The 24059-nt window shown below is 54.0% G+C and overlaps 2 protein-coding genes across 2 annotated transcripts; one reads left to right on the forward strand and one right to left on the reverse strand.

Annotated features, from left to right (window-relative positions):
* Window positions 1-2989: 2989 nt before the first annotated feature.
* CTSZ (cathepsin Z) lies at window positions 2990-12569 on the forward strand. The gene is made up of 6 exons (XM_055544580.1): window positions 2990-3247; window positions 3711-3874; window positions 7969-8148; window positions 9905-10055; window positions 10632-10794; window positions 12014-12569. The coding sequence occupies exons 1-6, from the start codon at window positions 3102-3104 to the stop codon at window positions 12122-12124; spliced, it is 915 nt and encodes a 304-aa protein (XP_055400555.1). The 5' UTR covers window positions 2990-3101; the 3' UTR covers window positions 12125-12569.
* A 1-nt stretch (window position 12570) lies between these two features.
* NELFCD (negative elongation factor complex member C/D) lies at window positions 12571-23440 on the reverse strand. Its single transcript, XM_055544579.1, has 15 exons — window positions 23288-23440; window positions 20017-20129; window positions 19684-19793; window positions 18200-18309; window positions 17715-17822; window positions 17068-17220; window positions 16729-16859; window positions 15936-16101; window positions 15516-15650; window positions 14970-15109; window positions 14204-14318; window positions 13784-13879; window positions 13570-13710; window positions 13184-13313; window positions 12571-13095 (listed from the first exon to the last, which is right to left on the reverse strand). The coding sequence occupies exons 1-15, from the start codon at window positions 23372-23374 to the stop codon at window positions 13061-13063; spliced, it is 1770 nt and encodes a 589-aa protein (XP_055400554.1). The 5' UTR covers window positions 23375-23440; the 3' UTR covers window positions 12571-13060.
* Between the last annotated feature and the right edge of the window lie 619 nt (window positions 23441-24059).

Raw genomic sequence — 24059 nt, forward strand, 5'->3', positions numbered from 1 at the left:
CTCGCTGGAGCCTCAGTCTCCCCACCTGTAAAATGGGTGACGGCATTGTATTCCCACCTCACAGGCTTGTGCCAAGGATCAAAGGAGAGAAGACTTGCCCAGACAGGAGTTGTCTAGGCTGACTTTGTATCTGCCTTCGGGCACGGCTGAGCAGCAGGGAGGAATCAGTTACTCAGTTACAGGCCGGCTCCCTGAGCCTCTGTCCCAGGCAGATAAGACGAGTCATTATCCACAAAACACCCTCCCGGACACGCAGAGCAGTGGCGGTGTCAGGAAGAGACAGAGCTTTCATATCCGCAGGGTCCCCAAACCTGTAACTCAGGTGTACCTACTCTGGGGAGAGAGGAGCAGGTGGGCGGGGCAGCCAGTCCAGCAGCTCCTTCTTCTCCGCAGTCCCAGCAGGTTTTGCGTTTCATCCGTGCACCTTCAGAGAGCTCCTGGAGTCAAACGCCCTCCGCTCACAGCAGTGGCCAGAGCTAGGGCCCCTCCCTCAACAGACCACAGCCCTGAGGGACTCCCAAAGTGACGCAGCCAGCTGTCCTCAGAGCTGGGAGCCAGGCAGACGTATATCTGTGGACCAGAGCCAACTTCAGGTGGAAGAAACGGCCCAGAGGCTTGACTCCACGTGGTGCACGCACCACAGGTGCTGAAGAGGAAGAGCGGGTCACAGGAGAACTCACTTGCTTCTTCTTGCCTTGAAAGTTGTGGTTTCAAATGTCTGGCCTCCCTCCCCACTCCACCTGCTAGATTTTCCCATCATCCTCTGAGTCTGCATAGCTTCCAGGGCAGGGAAACCCTGGTACACCACCACCTGTCAGCCTGAGAATGTCACTGTCCCTCCCTTTAACCTGCTTTCTCCAGGGCCCAATGCATGGCCACTGCCCCACTCTGACCCTTCGGCCTATGGAGGTTGTGTCATCAGGCAGGCCCAGCTCCAGAATGTGCAGCTCAAAATGAAAATGGGGGGCCTTGACAGACTCAGCATCTCACCAAGTGCTCAGGGCCCTGTTGAAGTCAGGCGTCACACGCCCGCGACACCGGCCCTGACCATTGTAATACCGACGCGCGTGGACCTCCTACGAGAAGCCCAGGACACCTTCCAAGCATCCAGGTCCCCCAACACTGCAGGAACGGAAGAGCTTATAACCTGGCACATTTTCACCCAGCATCAGGGATGCAGCCCCAGACCTCACAGCACTCCCCTGAGGTGGGGCCGAGGGGCCATCTGTGTCCCGTGTTGCACCTCTTGGGCCCTGACCATCTATGGGCACTCGGGTGGTCCCCACAATATTCATCACCCTACAATAGGGGACCACTGTGGTCATTCTTCAGCAACTACGAGCTTTTATGATTTTTTTTTAATGTTTATTTATTTATTTATTTTTGACTGTGCTGGGTCTTCGTGTCAGCTCAGGCTTTTCTCCAGTTGTGGCAAGCGGGGCCTACTCTCCAGCACATGAGCTTCTCACTTCTTCTCTTGTTGAGGAGCACGGGCTCTGGAGCACAGGCTCAGTAGTTGCCGCTCATGGGCTTAGTTGCCCCATGGCATGCAGGATCTTCCTAGGTCAGGGATCAAACCCATGTCTTCCGCATTGTCAGGCAGATTCTTTAACACTGCACTACCTGAGAAGCTCATATTTTTCTTTAAAGGAGACCCAAAACCCACCTCTTAGGAAGACCCCACCTGGATGGTGGACGTCACCAGGGTCACCCAGGGACAACCCTGCTGGCTTGTTTCCTCCTATGGATGGAGGACCCATTGGCTGGTTCACCTTGGCTCTGGAGGAGAGAGGTGAGAGATGGGGAAACCCCGGCTGGAAACTCCCTTCCCACACCTGCTGCACCTGGGGAAAGGGAAAGGCTTTGGGACCAGGCCCAGGACACATGCTGGGGCAAGCACCAAGGAGCCAGCTTTCCAAGAAGATAAAGGACACCTCAGTGGATAGAGGCCGTGTCTACATGTCACCTCAGAGACAGCCTCTCGGGAACTGGGACCAAGCCCTACTGGGATTCCATGGGCACCTCAGGGCTTCCAAGGGCAGCCACAGAAATGGCTGGAGGTCCGTAAGGCAGCTACTGTGATTTCTGTGTGCAGGCTTGGTGCCAGCAGAGCAAAAGACAGGGACCAGGGGGAGGTGTCCATGTGGTAAGAGCAGGGTCCCCACATCAGAGCACCCTATACCAACACTGGACCCTAGGACAAAAAAGCCTGAACCCTTTTCTCCCAAGACCAGGGAAGCCATTCTGTGGCCGGCTCAGGTGACCACCAGTCACGAGGAGCTGGAGGAGGAGGGAACTCTTGAGTTATGAAACCCAGGCCCCTGGGGTCGCACTTCTGCTTTCGGTTGTTTGAAAATGAAATGCTTTGTTAGCAGAAACCTCCCCAGGCAGCTTTGGAAGTTGGCAGGGAGAAAGAAGATTCAGGCTCCAAGTGAGATTTTCCTTGAGGGGCCTTTTCTAGAAGGATTCAGTCTTCCTTCTCTATGTAGGGGCAACGTCTCTCCAGAAAGAGTCTCGGCCTCAGGGAAAGCTAGGGTGCTCAGGTGCTCAGTCATGTCTGACTCTTGCAACCCCTGGGACTGTAGCCTGACCAGCTCCTCTGTCCATGGGATTCTCCAGGGAAGAAATACTGGAGTGGGTTGCCATGCCCTCCTCCATCAGGAAGCTAGAATAGGGTACAGTTCTGCAGGGAGACCCCTGCCCATCATCCCTGGAGGCTGGACCCAGGCGGGATGCAGGGATCTGGGGCATCTCTCCCGACCAAAGGGTCCCAAGACGCCAAGGCTGGGGGCGGGGGGCCCTAAGAATGAATGAGGTCTGATAGATCAGAGGCAAGAGGCAAGTGGCGGGGTCGGGGCGGGGTCCGCCGAGGCCTGGCGCGTGAGGCCTGGCGCGTGACCCGAGCCCGGACGGGCCGGGCGGCCGGGCGGGGCGGGGCCGGGTCACCGGGGGCAGCAGCGCGCCCCGCCCCGGGGGAGTGTCCCGCCGGGCGCAGACACCTTAAGGGCCTGCGGGCCGGGGAGGAAGCCTGCGGAGGGGTGACCAGCGCGAGATCTGAGTTAGGATTTAAGTCGGGGTCTGATCGCACCGGCGAGGGAGCCATGGCGTCGTCCGGGCCGCTGGTGCCGCCGCTGCTGCTGCTGCTCGTGCTGCTGGCGGGCGCGGCGCGGGCCGGCCTCCACTTCCGCCCGGGCCGCGGCTGCTACCGGCCTCTGCGGGGAGACCGGCTCACCCAACTGGGGCGCAGGTCGGGGCGGCTGGGGTGTGGGGGTGGCTGCCCATCTCCCGGGGCTGCGCGCGCTCTGCTGCCTGGGGAACTCTGCCGCCTCCTTGGGGTGCCAGCAACCAGGGCGCCCTGCTTCCCTTGACCTCTGCGGGTCAGGGCCAGCCCCTAGGCTTTGGGAGCGCCCTCTTTCACTTGTGCGGGGTTGGACGGGCCTCAGCCGTGCTGGAAGCAGGCCAACCTCGCCAACCTGCATTTGGGGCGTTGCTGGCCGGAGCAGTCTGGTTCCCGCATTGGGGGTGGGGGTGGGGGGTGGGGTGCCCTGCCAGCTTCAGAGTCTGAGAGGGGGGGGATCTCCCGGGGTGAGATGGGTCGCCCCCATTCCCCCTCACCCTCCCACTGGGGAAGATGTCTGGGCCCCCCACCCCCACCCTGGAAGAGGGGAGAGGTGCCCAGTGCTGATTCTGTTGGTGGTGTCTGTTCCTAGGACGTACCCCCGGCCTCATGAGTACCTGTCCCCATCGGATCTCCCCAAGAGCTGGGACTGGCGCAATGTGAATGGGGTCAACTACGCCAGTGTCACCAGAAACCAGCACATCCCCCAGTACTGTGGCTCCTGCTGGGCGCATGGCAGCACCAGTGCCATGGCGGGTAGGTCAAGGGCCAGCGAGGCCCGTCCAGCTGCCTTCCTGTCAGCATGAGTGGCTGCAGCCCAGGGTCGCGGGGATTCAACCTGGGATGGGGAGGGGGGTGTCTGTGTCAGGCCTCGGGGAGCAGATCTGGGGCCTTGTGCATGCCCAGCGGTCACAGAACTGAAGCCCAGTGACAAACGGCTCCAGGACCCTTATTTGTCTACAAGCTTGTGACCTGGGCCACTGGGGCCCAAACCACAGACTCACCCAACCCCCTGCTGGAGTTAGGCCTGTGAACGTGAAACTGCTTTTCAGGGTAGTTAATATTTGAAATGAATGCTTGTCCTGCGCTGGGGCTATTGAGAAAGGCCAGCTTTCTTCTCGTCTGGACCTTAGCCACCTGGCCACAGTGAAGGCCAGAAGGCTTGAGGCCTGGAAGAAGGGGACGTCAGAGGTTCACATCACTTGAGCAGGCTGCTGGGCCTGCCTGGGAGGGCGGGTTGCAGACTTCACACCAGCCTGGGTCTTCTGGCAACCCAGGGGTTCCACACTGGAATCTATGAAACTCCTGCCCTGAGGCACTGTGCTAGGCAGACCGACCACAGTGTGGCTGCTGCCGCTGGCCAACATTCCACGTATCATTGAAGTTCCTGACTGCCCTGTGATTGCTCCCACTTTGTAGATGAGGAAACCAAGGCTCCTGGCTGAGTGGTCAGGGGACTAGGCCTTTGTGTGAGTGTGAGTGACAGCCGGGACCTGAGCCCAGAAGCTGGGCTGCCTTGAAGGTGAAGAGTGGGGTGGAGGGGGTGGGATCTGGACCCCAGGGTCCACCACTGTAGCAGGGGCACCTGGTGGGTCTCCGAGGTGGCCCTGCTCCATCTCTCCTGGGGGCTGGGTGGTACTTCTGACCCTTCAGGAAGGAGGAGGGAAGGGGCTGGTGGGCTGAGCCCCATTTTTAGCTGGGGAGGCCCCTGCTGACTGCAGTGGAGATGGACAGGGCCCCTGGAGAATGTGAAGCCAGAGGCTTAACCAAGGAGCCACTGGGAGACGTCTGGGCTGGGTAAGCAGGCAGGGTGTGGGCGGCCTTGAGCTCAAAGCTCATGGCAAAGGCCTGGCAAGAATGGCGCTCACTGGCCTAGAGGAACTGAGAGAGCGTTTGGGGGAGGGGGGGGCCTTAGGGTGTGGTAGGGGAAGCTGAAAAGGTCACCAGGGGCCCTGCGGCCAGGGGAGGGGCCTGGCAGAAGCCTGAGGGATCTCAGGAGGGAGTCACAAGCCAAAGTTTGCATCTGTAAAGGAACACAGTGCCTGGAAGGGCTGTCTGGTCCATTGACCTTTCCCTGTTCAGAGGTCAACCCTCCACTGACCGGAGTGGATCCTCCTGGGCAGACAAACAATGGCTTCCCCCTCCTGACCCTCGAACGTCCTCCCTAGCAGCAGACATCCTTTTCCTCTTTGCTGAGAAAACAGAAGCCCCCGAAAGGGGACTTCCAGGGTGCCGGCCCAGCTGCCGCCTACCACAGCTGGTCATAGTTCTCCTGCCCTCCCATCCCTGGGTGTCTAGCATCTGAGCCCCTGGCCAAGGCCACCCCTGCCAATGCCCACCCCTGCCCATCGCTGAACCCCACTCCGCCTCTAGCTACCACCCCATTTCTGGGCTCTCAGAGGTGCCTGCAGCCCCCACTTCCTCTCTTACCTCCTCAAACACCTCCAGCCGCACCTCCAGCTCCTTGCCAAGGTCTCCAGCATGGGGCTGCCATGGTCAGGCCAGGTGGTCGCTGCCTGGCCTCGCCCTTCCTGATTGTGCTTGATCTGTGACCCCCCCACCCCAATGCTTTCCTGGCTTTCAGTCACGGTGGGCCCCTGATCTCTGCCTCCCTGGCCCCTTCAGACCCTCTTACCGGCTCCTCATCCTCCCAACTTAACTTCTGAACGTTGGGTTCCCAGGACCCTACAGCTGAACTTGGCCTTCACTTCCACCTGATGCTCTCCCTCTCGCTTGGACGCCTGACACCTCAAACCTCACTTGCTCCTCCTTTCCACCACCACCCTCACCCCCAAACCAGTTCTTCCCCGGCCTCCTGATTGCTCCAGGAGAACACCTTCCTTCCCTCACTCTGGCTGAAGCCCAGGAGCACGCCGGCCACCTGTTTTTCACCTTCACACAATCAGGCTACAGGCCTGGGCTCTCCCTTCAAGGTATATCGAGGATTCTGCTGGAACTGGGCCCTGGCCTCGCTGCCGGAGCTGCCTGACCGGTCCACCTGCTGCTCCCCTGCTGCCCCGCCTCAGGCCTCAAATAGCTCTGACCCAGGCTGTCCTGGGCCCCTTTCTGTCCTGCTTGAAACTGTTTTAAGACTTCAGGCAGATTAGCCAAAACCCTGACTTGCCTGCAGACCCTATGTTAGCTGACTCCTTATTTGGTGTTGGGACCCAGTTTGGATGTCAAGAGCTGAAGAATGGGAGGGTGCCCTCAGGCCCGGCCCTTGCCCCCTCCCATGGGTGCCCCCCACTGTCTGTATGTACCCCCCATCCTCTCCCCTCTTTTCCTGGCAGCACTGCATCTACTGCTGCCGTGGCCCATCTCCCCGACCACATGAAGCTCACAGGGTGGGAGCTTTATTTTGCTCACTGAACAGGCCTGGCGCACAATAGGTGACGAGGTGGCCATGGATGAGCGGGGAAGACCAGGGGCGGAAAGGGGAAGTGCCAAGTGCAACCCTCCGGGGGTGGGTCAGGTGCAGACTGGTTTGGAAACAGCAGTGGGGGCGAAGGGGGCCCTCATCCCACCTCCAGGCCTTGCCCAGCGTGCGGCCAGGATGGAGAACCTCCATGTTCATGGCAAGGGAGCTTCCAGAGTGAGGCTGCAATCAGTAAAACCTCAGTGAGTTCATTTAGGCAGCTGGTATTTACTGAGCAGGCTTCCCAGGTGATGCAGTGGTAAAGAACCCCCCTGCCAGTGCAGCAGACACAAGGAACGTAGGTTTGATCCCTGGGTCAGGAAGATCCCCTGGAGTAGGAAATGGCAACCCACTCCAGTATTCTTGCCTGGAGAATCCTGTAGACAGAGGAGCCTGGCAGGCTACAGTCCACAGGGTCGCAGAGTCGGACACGACTAAATGCATTTATTTACTGAGCACCAACGATGTGCCAGGCAGCTTAGGAGCTACGCTATGCCAGCACTGTGGGAAGGAGATGGTCCATTAACAAGGGGGCTAAGGGGTAGGGCTAATGGGCGAAATGATGTCAGCTGGAGGGTCAGCAAGGCTGGGGAGGGATTGTGAGGGTTGAGAACAGACGGCTATGGGAGGCTGCTGAGAAGGGGCTTGGGGAGACCTGTCGAGGGGAGGGGTTGGCCACGCGAGGCTCTGTAGAGGTGTGTCCGCAGTAGGGCCCTGGGGGAGCGTGGTCCCGCCACTGGGGAAAGAGCTGGGGCACTGCTGGTGACTGGCTGTGGATTCCAGAAGGCCAAGGGCAGGTCACAGGGGCGGATGTAGAGCCCTGTGGGCCCAGAGCCTGGGAGGTGACCCCAGGGATGTAGGGGGGCATGGGACTGTAGGAGGGAAGGAAGGAAGCACCTGGAGGGGGCTGCTGGGGGGTGGAGGACCTGGCTGCTTGCTCACTGTAATCAGGGAAAGAACAGGCTTGGTGAGTTCCTACTTCGAGGTGGGATCTCAAGATGTGGGCCAGCATGGATGGTTGTGGGATCATCACCTCAGGAGGTGGCAAGTGAGGTGTCCGGCTAGGGTAGGACTGGCTGTAGGGTCCCCAGGACCCTGCGTGTGCAGGGAAAGGGGCGTGGCCACCCTCAGCTGCCTGTGAGGTGTGTGGGCCTAGGCGCGTGGGGAATGAGAGGGGTCACCCCACCGGCCCCTGGTCTGGACTCTCCAGTGCCCTAGAGGGGGCTGGTCACTAGCAGCCTTCAGGCAGGACTCCCCTGGAGCTGTCCTGGTCGTTGGCGGTAGGGGCCGGCATCAGTGCTGAGAGGGGCATGAGGAGAGAGAGAGCAGAGGCCCCACAGGAGGAGGGAAGCACCCTGCAGAGCGGGATGCAGGGCCCCCCCAGAAGAGCAGGAAAGGGGGCAGGTGCCGACCCATGTGGCTGCTGCCCCTGCAGACCGGATCAACATCAAGAGGAAGGGGGCGTGGCCGTCCACACTGCTGTCGGTGCAGCACGTGATCGACTGCGGCGACGCGGGCTCTTGTGAGGGGGGCAACGACCTGCCGGTGTGGGAGTATGCCCACCGGCATGGCATCCCCGACGAGACCTGCAACAACTACCAGGCCAAGGACCAAGGTAGGCATCGCTCGCCCCCCCGCCCCCAGACACATGCACATGGGCACACTCACGCCTCCCTCTTCCCAGGGCAGGTGTGGTCCGGAGCCCAGGCCCACACACTTCTCAGGTCCTGTGGCCGGCCCCAGGGGAGGATGGGACGGAGCCCCCTGGGTGGGGCTGGGGGATCAGGAAATGGGGGCCTGGCGTCCTTGTTGAGAAAGGACTTGGGGCGGGGTTCTCCAGCCTGCGCGCACTGTGGCCAGGCCGGGCCCTGGTGTTTGGATCTGGCATTTTAGTGATGTCATGGCCTTTGTAAGGGGAACTTGGGTCCAGGGAAGAGTGTTTCCAGGAGCCAGGTGGGGAGAGCCGGCAGGCAGCAGGAGGGCCTGGCCTGAGAGTCACGACCCTGGGCTGAGGGCACTGTATGGACCAGTGGGCACAAGCTGGCCTGCTTGTGCCTCCAGCCCCTGGAGCTGGCACGTTCCTTTCAACCTGCTCCCCTTGGAAACCAAAGGAGAGAAATAGTCCAAACCCCAGACCCACAGTGGGTAGTTTTAAGTCTCCTGTCTGGGCTCCCTCGTAACCAGAGCACAGAGCTGGGGCCAACTCAAAAGGCCTTCTGAGACAGGAAAGGGGAGGATGACTTTTCTGCCGTCCCCCACCTCATCTATAAAACGTGCGCTCCTGCTCCTGAGCCTTCTGAAGGCGCCATCCCACGCCCACAGGTGCCTCCGCCTTGCCTCCTAGCCATACTCCCAGCCAGAAAGCATCCCCCCAGACTGGTTGAGTGAGTCTTGTTGAAGCGGTAGATGCCACAGGGGTCTATGCCACAGGATCAGGGAGAGGTGCCCAGGGTGAAAAGGAGAAGGGGGGCCCCTGAGGGCTCAGAATTGGGGACCCAGGTGGTCTTGGGGCCCCGCTCTGCCCAGAACTGGTCATGTCCATCCTCAGCCAGGCCCTCGAGCCCACCTAGAACAATAGGGCCAGATGGAATTCACCGGCCCCTGGTTGCTTGCAGTAAGTGGTCTGGTCTTTGTGTTAGCAAATGTGGCCACAGATCCACCATGTTTCAGGGTGTCCTGGGCATTTGGTGTCCAAGGGGTGAATTAAACCAGCAGCTTAATCCTCAAAGAGTTTACTGTCCTGGGGGGAGGAATCTGGACAGATATGAAAATCATGGCAGAAATAGGTAACATGAAAGCAGTAAAGAGTGGGGCTGCAGGCTCAAGGCAGGATGGACAAGGTGAGAACACACGAGACAGTGTGGAGTCTTCCAGATCTAACAGCTGCACTTTGTTTTGAACCCTAATTTTTGATGCCTCCTCAAATGAAGAAAATGCTTACTTTCCCCCCAGATGTGTTGACCTATTCACTAGCCAACAATATAATCTTATTAAAAGGCTGCTCCCCTTGGAAATCAAAGGAAATGACTAAAAATTATTAAAAATTAAGAATTTAATTGCCCTCTATTCTCAGCTATAGAGTATTATGCAAAGGCCTTTCTCCTGGCTTTCAGGAAAAGTCGAGCTTTTGAGCGCCTACTTTGTGCTAATTAGTGTTGTCTTTTTGCTGAGAGCTGGGGAAGGAATGGTTATCGTGACTCCTGTAGCTGAAGGAAGAGGATAATTAAACACCCGAGCGCAAGGTGATTTCTGTTATTAGCTAGTGGATGGCGCACTCAGCTAGAAAAGTGAAGATTGAGGTCTGGGTGCACTGCTTTGTTTGCGTCTTAACGAGGAAAAGGTCTCACGCTGCCTCTCCGTGTGGTCCCCAGAGTGTGACAAGTTTAACCAGTGTGGGACATGCACTGAATTCAAAGAGTGCCACGTCATCCAGAACTACACCCTCTGGAAGGTCGGTGACTACGGCTCCCTTTCGGGGAGGGAGAAGATGATGGCAGAAATCTACACCAATGGCCCCATCAGGTATGAAGCTGAGACCCCTGCCCTAGGTGGGCACGCAAGCTTCAGGTTGAGAGGACCCAGGTCATTATCACCCCTTTTCTTCTGGCCAACTTGACCCGCAAGGCTCGAAACAGCTGCCACATGAGTTTTCTCAAAATTAAGCTCAGGACTTTCCCAGTGGCTCAATGGTAACGAGCCTGCCTGCCAATACAGGAGACACGGGTTTGATCCTTGGGCTGGGAGGATCCCCTGGAGAAGGAAATGGCAACCCATTCCAGTGTTCTTGCATGGAAAATTCCATGGACAGAGGAACCTGGCAGCCTACAGTCCACGGGGTCACAGCAGCTAATCAAAAGTCAAGCTCAACAGTCACTGTGCCCCTGGTAGGATTATTGGGAAGGAGGCACACGTGTGTGGGAAGGTTTCCGGGCGCAGCCCGTGCTGCGGGGCTGCCGGTACAGCAACCATAGCGGGGACGCCAGGTGAGTAACAACAGAAGTTTGGACAGAACCATCAGGTGTGAATTATGTGATTTGTTCCTAACCGTGGTGAACAGTGGCTGCTGAAAGCACGCATTCTCTCCCTGCTTGCTCTCAGCTGTGGCATAATGGCAACAGAAAAGATGTCTAACTACACTGGTGGCATCTACTCCGAATACAACGAGCAGGCCTTCATAAACCACATCGTCTCCGTGGCCGGGTGGGGTGTCAGCGATGGCATGGAGTACTGGATTGTCCGGAACTCGTGGGGAGAACCATGGGTAAGACAGATCTTCTGGGACAGCTCTCACATGGATGGTCTGGGGGGGTTTGTAGCTGAGAACTGCAGCCCTGAGCAGTGGGGCTTCAGGCTCCAGATGTGGGGCTGGGGGGATTCTGTCCTGCGTGGTGGGGGCGGGGGGCTTGTCCTAGGCATCTCAGTGTGTTCAGCAGCCTCTTTGGCCCCTACCATTTGATGCCAGATGCTCCTTCTCCCTATTTCCCAGCTGTGACAACCACAACATCCCCAGACATCTCATGGGGGTGGGGAAGACCCTGGCTGAGGAGCCCTACTTTAAAAGTTTCCATTTAGCTTGCTTTATTCCTTTACAACCATCTCATTCTTTCTCTTGTCATATTTTCTGGTCTCCTAAGTAATAACCGGGGTTTCCTCAAAAATACTTTTTTAAAAAAAATTAATTTTGGCTGTGCTGGGTCTCTGTTGCTGCACGGGGTTTCTCTAGTTGCAGTGAGCAGGGGGTGCTCTTCATTGCAGTGACTTTTCTTTTGGAACCGGGTTCCAGGCACTCGGGCTTCAGAGTAGTTGTGGCACGTGGGCTCCGTAGTTGTAGCTCCCAGGCTCTAGAGCTGACTCAGTAGTCGTGGCACACACGCCTAGTTGCTTTTCAGCGTGTGAAATCTTCCCAGACCAGGGATCGAACCTGCATCCTCGTCATTGGCAGGGGATCCACTCTACCACCAGGGAAGTTCAAAACACTATTTGATTTGGGTTAAAAACCCAGGGAAGTTACAGCAACTGCCAGAATTTTCATTTCTGAAACCTCGTATTAACGATTACAGCTTCAGACACTAATTCATTATGATGAAATCTAGGGAAGATGATTTATGTCAAAGTGATGAAACATCAGTATTTATTATTCAACGACCATAAATGGGGGTGTTAATAGGTAGTCCAGACATCTGGTTCGCAAGAGTCAACATTTTAGCTACATTAATTAGCCCTTGGTATACAGACCCATGTACCCATTGTGTTAAGGATTAACCAAGTTTAAATATTTCACGAAAGCGCTATCTGAATGGGGGTCCTAGGAAAGGGGAGAGGCAGCTGAGTGGGTGGCTTGGACACTGCAGGTTCCCTGAGCGCGAGGTGAATTGAACAGGGAGGAGAGGGTCTATGTGCTCTGAGAGCAGATAGGGGAGTTAGGAGATGCAAGGTGTGCGGGGGTCCCCAGTCCTCACGCACAGTCCCACTCCTCACAGGGCGAGCACGGCTGGATGCGGATCGTGACCAGCACCTACAAAGGTGGGGAGGGCGCCCGTTACAACCTGGCCATCGAGGAGAGCTGCACGTTTGGGGACCCCATCGTTTAAGGCAGAGCAGCTCTTACAGAAAGGATCGCGAGAGCCGGAACCAGAGGGGATCCCACTGTCACAGGCACCGGGGTGGCGCTGCCGTGGTTTGAAGGAACTGGGGGTTGACGTTCACGTGACAGCCAGTGATGGCCCTGAGCACCGAGGACAGGCACGGGGGAAATGCCACACAGGCTGACATGGGTGCGAACCGGGGAGCCGCCAGCTCCGCGCCCGCACTGGACAGCTTCCTGCCGCGAGAACAGCCTGGAGAAGTGGGATCTGAGGGGCAGTGAACGATGTGACCTCCGTAGCAGATGACTTGGCAGCTGTGGTCTGGGAGGAAAAACAGCTCACACACACCACCAGTTCCTTTGTCACCTTGAAATCAATGGGGCGCACGGGGGGGGAGATGGTAATTTCGAGTTGCCCAAGTGATGAATAAAATGCACACTTCACACCAGAACTGAATCTGAATGCTTTATTTACACATAAGAACGACATGACATCGGGATCCACGCCTTCCCACCACAGAAAAGCTTTTATATGTTCTTGGAAAATAAAAGTAATCACAATAATATGAACTAACCAATCAGATCTTGTGCAAAAACAAAAGTCAACTTTGAAAACAGTTCATCTGAGTGTCTCAGTCTGAATTCTACCAGGGCTGACGGCTGGCTACATCCTAAGGGGTCTTGGGAGCCCAGTCCACTACCAGGGGAAGTGACTACTGTAGACGGGATCCAGGGGGCAGTCCTGGACTTACAAGGAGAGGGCCCACTCCCAAGTTTTCCCCTTACACTGCTAACATTTTCCTTTACACAGAAATCCTTCACCTCCTCCCATCAGAGCCCATTTCCCAGACGCTGGCAGGGCCTCTTCAACAACGGCTTCTACAAAGGGTTATTCCACAGGGGTCTCCTGGAGGGGCCGGCTCCACTCTGGGGATGCTCTGAGTCAGTTCACCAGGATGAAGTTAGACTTGCAGTGAGCTGTAACAACAGAAGGGACCTGGGTTAGAAACAAGAGGGAAACGATGACATGAAAACTGCAGCCCAGAGATGCTCACGCCAGCCTTACCTATGAACTCCGTCACGGGGTCATGTTCACCTTCGGTTTTAATGGTGCCAGCAATGCTGTCGTTTTCCAGGATGGGGAGGAAAAGCTGCACAAAGTCAGAGGTGTAGGGGGGCGCGATGACATCCAGCACCTGTGGGGAGCACAGCCTGTGAGCTGGTCAGAGGGCAGCAGTGTGGAGGGACCCCTGCCCCTGTCCCCACTCCCACCCTCTTCTTCCTGGAGACCTTCCCAAACTCCAGCATGACGACGGGCAGGGGTCATAAAGGTCTAACAGCTCCTGCGGATGGGCGGTGCCTGACAGACCAGTGTCCAATTCACTGTCATCACAGTGGCTATTGCTGGGTGCAAGGTGACATCAAGCCAGAGGGCACTGCCAGGGCACTGACCTCGGTCACAAAGTGGCGAATGAGGGAAATGTCAGTGTCCAGCTTCTCCAGACACTTGCGGATGTAACTGACCACGGGAAGCACGTAGCCCCGGCTCAGCAGGTGCACCATCCTGTCCAGGAGAGTCTTCTTCAACTCAAGCTGCGGGTGTGGGGTGACAAGTTTGAGAAGGGCCGTCTCCCTGCTGCCCAGCTCACCCCAGGCCACCACTCACCTGCTCCATCACGTCCAGCTGTGAGTGCTCTGTCTCGAAGAGCTTCACCAGCAGCTGCAGGACCTGGGGGTGCAGGAGCTGATGGCAGGTGCTGATCTAGAGAGGCCAGAGGGAGCCACCCTGAGCCACATGGCTGCATCTCCGGGCTCCCCATAGGCCTCAGGGAAGCGCCACCAAACACGGCTCGTGGCAGAAGACAGTGGTTCCTGGGACCAGTCAACTTCTGTCCCGTTCCTCATCCTCTCAGGAACACTTGACAGAAACTGAGAAGCCTACAGAGTCAACGAAACTAATTCCTTAAAAGGAAACTCCTCATTTGGAGTAGAAATAACTAGCTTTGAAAAGACTGTCCTCTGAAGGCAGGGAAGACACGTGGGAGGGGAGGACGCAGAGCTGCTGCGAGCGCCTTGCAGCCCCTACCTCATCCAGCAGCGCCAGGTGCACTGGCGTGTGGTCAGTCTGCAGCTGGAAGTACCTCGGCTCCGACACAGTCCAGTCCACCCACTTCAGCACCCCCATGGCCACCACTGGAAACCTACCGGGAAGCAAGGCAGAATGCAAACACCAAAACCAAACACCTCAGTCTAGCCTATCACTTCACTCTTCGACATGCTCTGCCAGGGAGACGCCGTAAGTGCAAACAGGCTGATGAGAGCGGGGGCGCCAGAACCCGAAACCCGTGCTCTACTGACTTCAGACCAACTTCGCTGGTTTAGAAGAAGAAAGCCATTAATGCAGCACTCTGCGAGCTTGGTGGACTGGGCTGAAGCAAGCTCTTAGTCTCTAGTACAAATTAACAGACGAAAATTCACATGCCTAAGAGGACAGCTGTGTGTAAGCTTTCCTAGTGAGTGCTCACAGAACTGGCATAACACACATCTATCCAGGCAAAACTCTGTTGGTCTAACTTTTACTTTGAATAGACCCTCTTCTTCAAAGCAATTTTTGTAATTCTGGTTGGTCTTTCTTCTTCTTAAATCTAATTTGTGAACAGATTTCTGGCAGGTAAATACCTGAAAATTACTCATGCTGCTAAAACAAAATTCTCTCTATATATTTACAGAAGAGCAAACAAATTAAATGAATAAGTACCTCTGAATCTTTTGTGATATATTTTGAGCTGTTAATATGAAAATTCAAACAGCTCCTCCCCAGATAATTGCATCTAGAACCTTCATCTGCTCACCGGATGCACTGATAAAGGGTGCTCAGCTCAGCCACGAGCTCCGACGCCCCCTTGTTCTCATTGCAACACAGGTTGTGAACAGTCTCAACAGCTTTTGACGTGGACTTCAGCTCGTCTTTATTGATGCTGACACGCTTGTTCTGAAAACACAGCAAGCTGGTGAATCCTGATGGCATCCGTGTCCTTGAAGTTGGGGTAACCCAGCCTCCACCCTTCCCTCTGCAAACCCCCGTCTCTGAAGTCAAGTGTCCCTGTCACACAGCGAACACACACTGCAGACCAGGGGGACCTGTGTCTGTCAGTGTCTTAGGGAATCAGTTTCATTTCTTTAGTCACACTTCAGATTACAGTTTGAATTAGTATCATAGATGCGATGCACATTTCCTTAAGACACTGAGCACGCTGGCTATTTTATGCAGAAACACCAGAAAAGACATTTCAGACAGTAGTTGGGCCTGTGACTCTACAGCCAAAATTCACACATAACACCAAACAGAGGTGGTTCATGTCTCCCTAAAGCCCGTGCGCTCTCAGCATAGACACCACCTTCTTCCAGGTCTCCACCACGCTCGCTGCATATGCCAAAATGTGGATATACTTGTGCTTGTGGTCCTGGTTGATCCTGGCCCCGGGTTTAAAGAGCGACTGCATGAACAGGTCCAGGAAAGCGGGTACCCGGATCTGAAAAGAAACACAATTCAGTGAAAACGAAAGCAGGAACGAGATGGGGGAGAGTCCACACACACCCACGCAGGAGTGCCAGCTCAGGTCCTTCGCTGAGAGTGCTCCAGGGGGGTTGAGGACCGAGGACGTGATAAGGACCAGGGAAAGGACAGGAACATCTCAACAGGCATGTGCGCTCCCTAACTTGAAAGAACTAAGAGGAGCACCAACATTCCAAAAGAATATACTTCCAGTTGGCATTGAGGGTGTCCCACCTTATGGTTAAAATGAAAGGCCACTCACGAGTTCAACAGGGGGCGGGTCCATGCTCGTAAACATCTTGAACAGGACTGTGATGTCGGCCGGGTTCAGGGCTCCCTTGGACAGCATGGCCCCAAGGGCCTGGCACGCCCGGGGGTAGGAGGCAGCTGTGCCCAGTGCCAGTGTGATTTGACTGGCGTCGTGGCCTCTTGATGAAACAATATAACATATCCCGTCATCGATAAGGTGGCTCCCTGCCCGGCCCTCTCCTGCCTTCTCTCCCTCCCGCCTTTCACATTTATGCTTTGAATTGTTGGAACCTCTTTGTTTTTTTATATTTCTCTCATCCACTGGTATTTTTTTACCTACTGACCCATGAAAACATTTGGAGCTAACTGGGAAAGAAGGATCCAGTGCAGCTTACAGGATTCCTAAAAGGAACCATGCACTTTTCAGTATCTTAAGACTCCATGAGTAGAAAATAAAGCTAATTAGTAAAAATAAACTTTTATTAGCTAATAAAGCTAATCATTCTGTTCTGTAAAAGATGGACCACAACCTAACAAGCAGACCACTGAAGAACTGTTTCAAGACTACTGTCATCTGCTACTGATGAGTCTCAATATATTGGGAATAAATAAATTCATAAATACAGTGAATTAAACCATAAGCAAATCCTTTACAAAACATTCATCAAAGCAAAACTTTAGAACGCAAGCTCTTTCCCAGCTCTACGGGTAAGAGGAAGTTACACCAAAACAGGAGGACCTAGGGTTTTCAGTTGTGGAAACAGGGCAATGGTGTGGGGTGAGAGAGCAGAGACACCACCTCTCACCTCTCCTGGGCGAAGCGCTGAACCTCTTGTGCAATCCTGCGCACAGCCGAGCCCCCCTGCTCCTCCTGAGCCAGCACAGACATCAGGGCCTGTGCGAACAGGTACGTGTGCTCCCCGTGGCACACCATCTTCTGCAGAATGGAGAGAAGAGCGTGTTTGGGCTTTGTGACCACAGCAACAGCAAAGGCAGATGGGAGTCAGATGCCAACAGTTCAGCACCTTCTGGGGAGGTGACGTCTGACCCAGACATTCTCCAGAGTAAAGAGCATTTTGCTTTTGAAAACACATGACCCCAAATGGCCTACTTCTAATCTGAGCCACATAAAGTAAAGAACTTACTGCAAACTCGGGGAGATTTTTTTCAAGGTTTTCTTCTCCTCCATCCAAAATGGTAGCTAGAGAAGTACGGAGCACTCTAGAAAACACCTCCAGCTGCTGGCAGGCTGTGGACACACTGGTGATCTCCCCTTGGTATCCTGCGTCAGAAATAAGCTACAACACGGAAAGAAGAAGCCAAACACATGAGCCATGGTCACAGGTCCACAGGAAGGTGGCTGATGGCGGGGTCTGGGGTGAGAAGGGACATGCACTGGTTTTGGGTCTCAAACTTTTACTCAGGTGCCCACTTCACCACTAACTAGGCTGGTAGCCCCAGCCAACTCTCCACCCCCAACCCGTGACACTTAATCTGTGAGACAGAGGAGACTGACCCGACATTTGTAAAGGCTCCTCTCAGAACACATTGGGCTCTGTAACACATTCCTGCCAAACCCTAAAACATAGTCCACGTCGACCCCAAAATATACACATTCTGTGCTTTTCTTTCTCAACATTTAACAAGACTTACTAAAGTGAAACGATGAAGATCTTTACCAAAAAAGCACATAGGACCTTTTCAGAGGGAACAGACCACCAACCAACCAACTCAAAGTAACCCTCATTCATAAGTACTTTTATCTTTTCTCTGACTCCAGGATCCTTCCTACCTTAACAGTGAAGTTAAGCATCAAACAGTCTGGGTGGGCTTCAGCCAGCTTGTAAAAAAGGTCTCTCCAGGTGGTGTGTGCAATCATTTGTTCAAGCCAAGCAGGGGTCTGACAACAAACAAACAGCAAGGTAAGAGGCCTTGCTCTGGCTTAAGATTACATTGTGCCAACAATCACAGAGGAGTCCCTGGGCTCCTGGCTTCAGCTGTGGTGTCCTGTGCAGGAGGAAGCAGGCCCAGGGCTGGTGAGGTCATATGGGGCCGAGTGGTAGAGCCAGGGGATGCCCTCCCACCTCCACCCCAATTTTTAGACGCTCCAGCCTCTCGCACCCCAAACAGGGGCATTTAGCAGGCGATTCAGAAGCTGGGCCTCCCAGCCTGACTGCAGCCCCCAGCTTTCTCATGACTGGCAATGCCAGGTGCCGGTGGGCATGCGGAGCCAGCAACGTGCGCCAGGAGCCGGGGTAAAGGGGGGACGTTCCTCACCTCTCCTTCTTCAGTAAAGATAGAGTCTGCTTTGCGGGGGTCGAAATGTTTGATCAGTAAACTCTTCAGGTGATTTTCCACAGTTTCCTGAACCTGCACTGGCTCAACACCTGGAAGAGAATGAAAGCAACGAGATAGAAAATGGCTACTTCTCAGTTCGTTACTTCAGAGAAAGTAGATCAAAAGTCCATGTGCAAATCATGTATTACAAAACTGCTTTTAACCATTTAGGATTTGGAGTTTCTTATTAAAATTAATATTACACATATTTAACATACTGGTAAGACCCCAAAAGGAGACCAGGGCGAAACAGACACGGGTGCCTGTTTACGTGTAAAGCACGGTGACGTCTTCTGAGGCTTGCAGGGAACAAGGACAGATTGCCAAAATAGGGAGGATGACAGAAGAACAGCCCCCACTGCAGAACAGATGCCGGCCAAGAGGCACTCCTGTGTGGTCACCATGACAGCAGCAAGTCGACTTGCTTCTGGGCAGCACTTACCCCACAATGTCATCCCTACTCAAAGGAGCCGATTTCCAGTAAGGCCCTACTTTGATCGTATTAGCTAAAAGCCATAATCATACCTGGTCCTCAATTACCCATCATCCACTGCTCGCTATAACAGACTTCTTAAAAATGGCACACTGAACATACACCCTCTAATTCTCCAACATGGCAAGAAACAGCTCAATGAGAATTACATTCACAAGCTCTCTGTAAACCTCAATTACTGAATCAAGCAAATGAAAATGGGTAAGAAGTTCAATTCTTACTTAGAGAAGTCTTTATTTATTTATTTGTTGCACCGAGTCTTAGTTGTAACACATGACATCTTTTGTTGAGGCATGTGGGATCTAGTTCCTGGACCAAGGATTGAACCCAGGTCCTCTGCACTGGGAGCATGGAATCTTAGCCACTGGACCACCAGGGAAGTCCCTCTTACTTACAGATGTCTTAAAACCAGAAAAACAAACAAAAGCTTTCCAATTTATCAGCATTATAATGATCCATATTTGCAGCAACATGGATGGACCTAGACACTTGTCTACTGAGCGAACTAAGTCAGAGAAAGACAAGTATCATATGATATAGCTTATATGGGGAATCAAAAAATAAATGATACAAATGAATTTATTTACAAAGCAGACTCACAGACTTGAGAGAATGGGAAGGGTGGGAGAAGGAACAGTTAGGGAGTTTGGGATCAACATGTACACACTGTTATATTTAAAATGGATAACCAACAAGGACCTACTGTACAGCACAGGGAACTCTGCTCAATATTATGTAACAACCTAAATGGGAAAAAATTTGAAAAAGAAAAGATACATGTATAGGTATAACTGAATCTACTGTACACCTGAAAACAAGAGAACATTGTTAATCAACTATACTCCAATATAAAATAAAGTTAAAAAAAAACTGATCCAATTGGAAAGATGGGGGCGGGGAACAGGCAGGCCCTAGGCCCCCCACAAAGCACCTGTCTGGATGAGCCACTCGGCCAGCAGGTTGACAGTCTGTGCCACAGCCGTGTAGTTCTCTGACAGGAGCTGGATAACGTTTTCTGGAGATCCTCCTGCCTGAAAATACCTAGAAAAGTGACAGACAAGCTGTGGCACTCGAATGGACGCAGAGGGCATGCGGACAGACAGCCACAGAGGGGAGGGAGGAGGAAGATGGGTTGTTCATGCTTTTAAAGTGGGGGCCCCTGGAAGCCCTCCACTCATGCATCATGTCCCTCTGACTTTACATGTCATCTCTGGGTCTCTTATGCAGCTTTCTCCTCCCAACGCAGCCAGACTTTCTCACGTACCTCTTCAGAGTGTTAAAGATGGAGGGCTCCATTATATAATCCCGGGTAGAAAACTTATGTAGGCACTCCTGCTGGACCTCGGCGTCATCTTCTCCCTCTCCATAGTCATCCTCCTGTGGTTGGCAGAAAGAGCCAGGTTATTTTTTCATTACCACAGACACCCTGAAATTTCACCTTAAGCCCATGTAACGCTGTCCACATCAAGCATTCCACATTTATCATTTCATTTGACTTTCAAGTAACAAGTGACCAAGAGAACGGAATTGAGAATCATAACCAAGTGGGCCTGCAGCATGACTCCACGCTTGCGTAACGTGCACAGGGGTCACAGAAGTTACTGCATCTCATAGAGGACACCTCATCCAGTACCTGTTTCTCTTTTCCTGAACAAAGGTAAGAGCAGCGCCCTTTCCCACTGGGCTGCTGTGAGATCCCACAAGCTGATTTCTGGAAAAGCTATGCCTAGTACCTGACATTCAGTTAGAAATCAGCATATTTCAGCTACAATTACTGTCTCCACTATTACTCTCTCTTACGTACCACAGAAAGCTTCCCAGCAAAAACTGATGAAGCAGTTCTTGAAGACACAAGCCATCCATTTGCTGTTTGGACTCTAGTCCCCATTCTGCACAGAAGTTACTTTAGGCCAGTCACTGAATCTAAGGGCAAAGCAGGATGAGGATGTGGAGGCGATGGACTCAAAGACCCCAAGGTCTGTCCAGCTTTAACACTGTTATACCAACAAGCAGATGCTCTTTGAACATTCACTCTATACTGAGCACTGTACTTGTCACTAGGAAAATTAAGAAAATGAAAGACAACGGAGAGTTTTTTTCTGCTGAAGGAGTTTACAAACTAGTAGGAGAGACCAACATCAGTGCAACTGACCCTTACGCACTGCGGTAAGAGATGGGCCAGGGATCAGCAAACTGGCTGGCTTTCTCTCCCTCCTCCACAGTCATGGTTAGACTGAACGTGAAATGAACATCTAGTCCACCCTCCATCATGGGAGCCTAGCGGGGCCAGATCAGGATCGTGCTTCAAGTTCCCCAAAGTAAGCCTCCCCTCACTTTGGGGAGGCTTCCACCAGACACCTAAGCACACAGGCCTCCTTTCAGGTCCTCGAAAACAGTGCCCACCTTTGCACCCCTGCACCCTGGCTTCAATATCTTCTTGGGCCCCACCTGCCTCTTTCAACGGAGAACTGTGTTTTAGGGTTTGGCAGGAACATGTAACAGAGCCTAATATGTTCTCAGAGAAGCCTTTACGATTGTCTGGTCAGTCTCCTCTGTCTCACAGATTAAGCGTCACGGGTTGGGGGTGGGGAGTTGGCTGGGGCTACCAGCCTAGTTAGTGGTGAAGTGGGCATCCGAGTAAAAGTTTGAGACCCAAAACCAGTGCATGTCCCTTCTCACCCCAGACCCCGCCGTCAGCCCATCTGTGGGGTCTAGGCTTGGCTCTGCTATTCAAAACAGCATAAGCCCTCAGTTTATAAAATGAGGGCACTGACTAGACAGCCCTCAGACATGCCCCAGGTGTATCACTATGACTGGAAGCCTTAATGTGACAAATACTAGGGCATTTTGAACAAATGCTTGAACCACCCACCACTGAACTGACTGATACCCTACATGTCTCTCTTCTGGATCACCTCGGTGGTCCAGCATCTGCTAGAGTGGTAATGGAGACAAAAGATGTAGGTGAGATCCCCTTCCTTCATGTATTACTTTCCTGACTATGGGCAGGACCAGGTCCTCCTGTCTCACTTTCTTCATTTACAAAATGAGCAGAGTAATACCCAATTCAGTATTTTGTCCGTGGAATGAGAAAATGCATGAAATCATCTGACCAGCCCAGATTTTAGGTTAGCTAAATCTGACTCTATCCTTCCATTCTAAGCCTCCAACACCATGGAATGAGCCAACACTTGAATCTTGGAGTGTCACTCCCTGCTCCAACTCTTGAACAAGTCATGCTTTTCAGCAGCTCTCAAAGGCCCTTTAGAACCCACTGCTTCCATCAGACATCTAAGCACACAGGCCTCCTTTCAGGTCCTGGAAAACAGTGCCCACCTTTGCACCCCTGCACCCTGGCTTCGATGTCTTCCTGTGCCCCACCTGCCTCTTTCAAGGGAGTACATGCCGCTGCAGGCTTTTTTCCTTTAAAACATAACTTCGATTGTCCCACACACACCTAACCTTGACTCCTGTTCAAAAGGTAGGTTTCACCCTAGAAACTAACACAACACTAAAAAAACTAGACCCCCTGCATTAAAAGTCACTTCAGTTGTGTCTGACTCTTTGTGACCCTATGGACTGTAGTCCCCAGGCTCCTCTGTTCATGGGATTACCCAAGCAAGAATACTGGACTGGGTAGCCATACCCCTCCAGGGAATTCTAGACCCAGGGATCCAATCTGCATCTCCTGCATTGAAGGCAGATTCTTTACCGCTGACCCACCATGGAGGCAACTATACTCCAAGAAATACTAAATAAACAGATAAATAAAAGGCAGGTTCCTCGCCTCCTGCCCTCTAAACCAACTGCTTTCCAGCCCCCAAGGGAGAGGCCTGAGAAGCTGGGATTCAAACATCACTTCGGGAGGGTCTTCGGATCAGAATCAGGTTGGGGTCCCCTGGCCGAGCGACAGCGCCCAGTTTGGGACCTGCAGCCCTGACTTCAGAAGAGAAGCTTGTGACCGCCCCCTCACCATCCACAGCAAACTTCTGAAGGTCAAGGATGGGCAATCCTTCTGTCATTACTTAGGCCAAGGACTGACTGAATCAGCCAGAACGCCGAGAGTGTGGTTTACAAACAGTAAAGCACGTGTGACAAAGTCCAAAGTTGCACTTTTCCCCACTCCTGATGCTGAGTTGGATTTTTTTTTTTTAAGTATGACTACTTTTTAAACTGTCTGAGTCCCATCCTTCTCTTTGGAGCTTGTGTGCGCCCCGCCCGGGGGGCTAAGAATTCCCAGGACCCGCCTCCGAGGCCGCCCCACGGTGGTCGGAGGGTCAGCTCGGGTGACGACTGGGGGGCGGCGCCCGTGCCTGTCCCTGCGGGGACCAGGTCATCGACCCGCGCCCCCGCCCCGGAGGCGGCGCGGTGGGTCCCCGCGGCGGCAACAAGAGGGGCGGGCTCGAGGCAGGGCGAAGCGCGCGGCGGGAGGGGGCGGGGCGGGCTGTGCTTGGATCACGCGGCGGGGGCAGGGGCGGCCAGCCGGCGTCGGGGACCAACATTCCTCGTCGGGGGTGCCCGGTGCCCCCCCTCACCTGGCCGCCTTCCGCCTCGTCGCCCCACTCGGCCGCGTTCCCGAAGTAGTCCTCGTCCATGATGGCGCCCGGCGCGGCCCCCGCCATCCTCTCTCGCGAGCGCGCGCGAGAACACTGAGCATGCGCACGGTGGACCGGCGAGCGCACGCGCAGCCCCGAGGCCCCGCCCCCTGCGGACGCGCGCCTCGTCCCCAGGAGGGAAGCGCAGGATCTCGGCGGAGAGGCGGGGCCAGGTGGAGGGGCGAGGTCGGAGCGAAGGGGCGGGGTGCAGAGGGCGACCTATAAGTTGCAGAGGGAACCGCTGGAGTTGATCTCCCAAGGCAACCTGGCTGGCCCCCGGGAAGTTGGCTCTAGATAGGTAGAAGTTTCAAACTAGATTCACACAGGGCCTGGTTTCTGGTCCCATGTCTTTCTCACCAGGACTTTTGGTCCTCTGAGCATCACTTTCTTCACGTGACTCCTGGGCTCAAGAGAAGGGCAACAATGGTTTATGATATCACTTATATGTGGAATCTAAAATAATGATACAAATGGACTTACTTACAAAGCAGTTATAGACTCGCAGACATAAAAAACAAACATGGGGAAAGGGAGGGAACAAATCAGGAGTTTGGGATTAACATATACACATTCAGTTCCGTTCAGTTCAGTCGCTCGGTCATGTCCGACTCTGCAACCCCATGGACTCCAGCACACCAGGCTTCCCTGTACATCACCAACTCCTGGAGTTTGCTCAAACTCATGTCCATCGAGTCGGTGATGCCATCCAACC

This window comes from Bubalus kerabau, chromosome 13, assembly GCF_029407905.1.
Source record: "Bubalus kerabau isolate K-KA32 ecotype Philippines breed swamp buffalo chromosome 13, PCC_UOA_SB_1v2, whole genome shotgun sequence".
In the NCBI taxonomy this organism is placed as follows: Eukaryota; Metazoa; Chordata; class Mammalia; order Artiodactyla; family Bovidae; genus Bubalus; species Bubalus kerabau.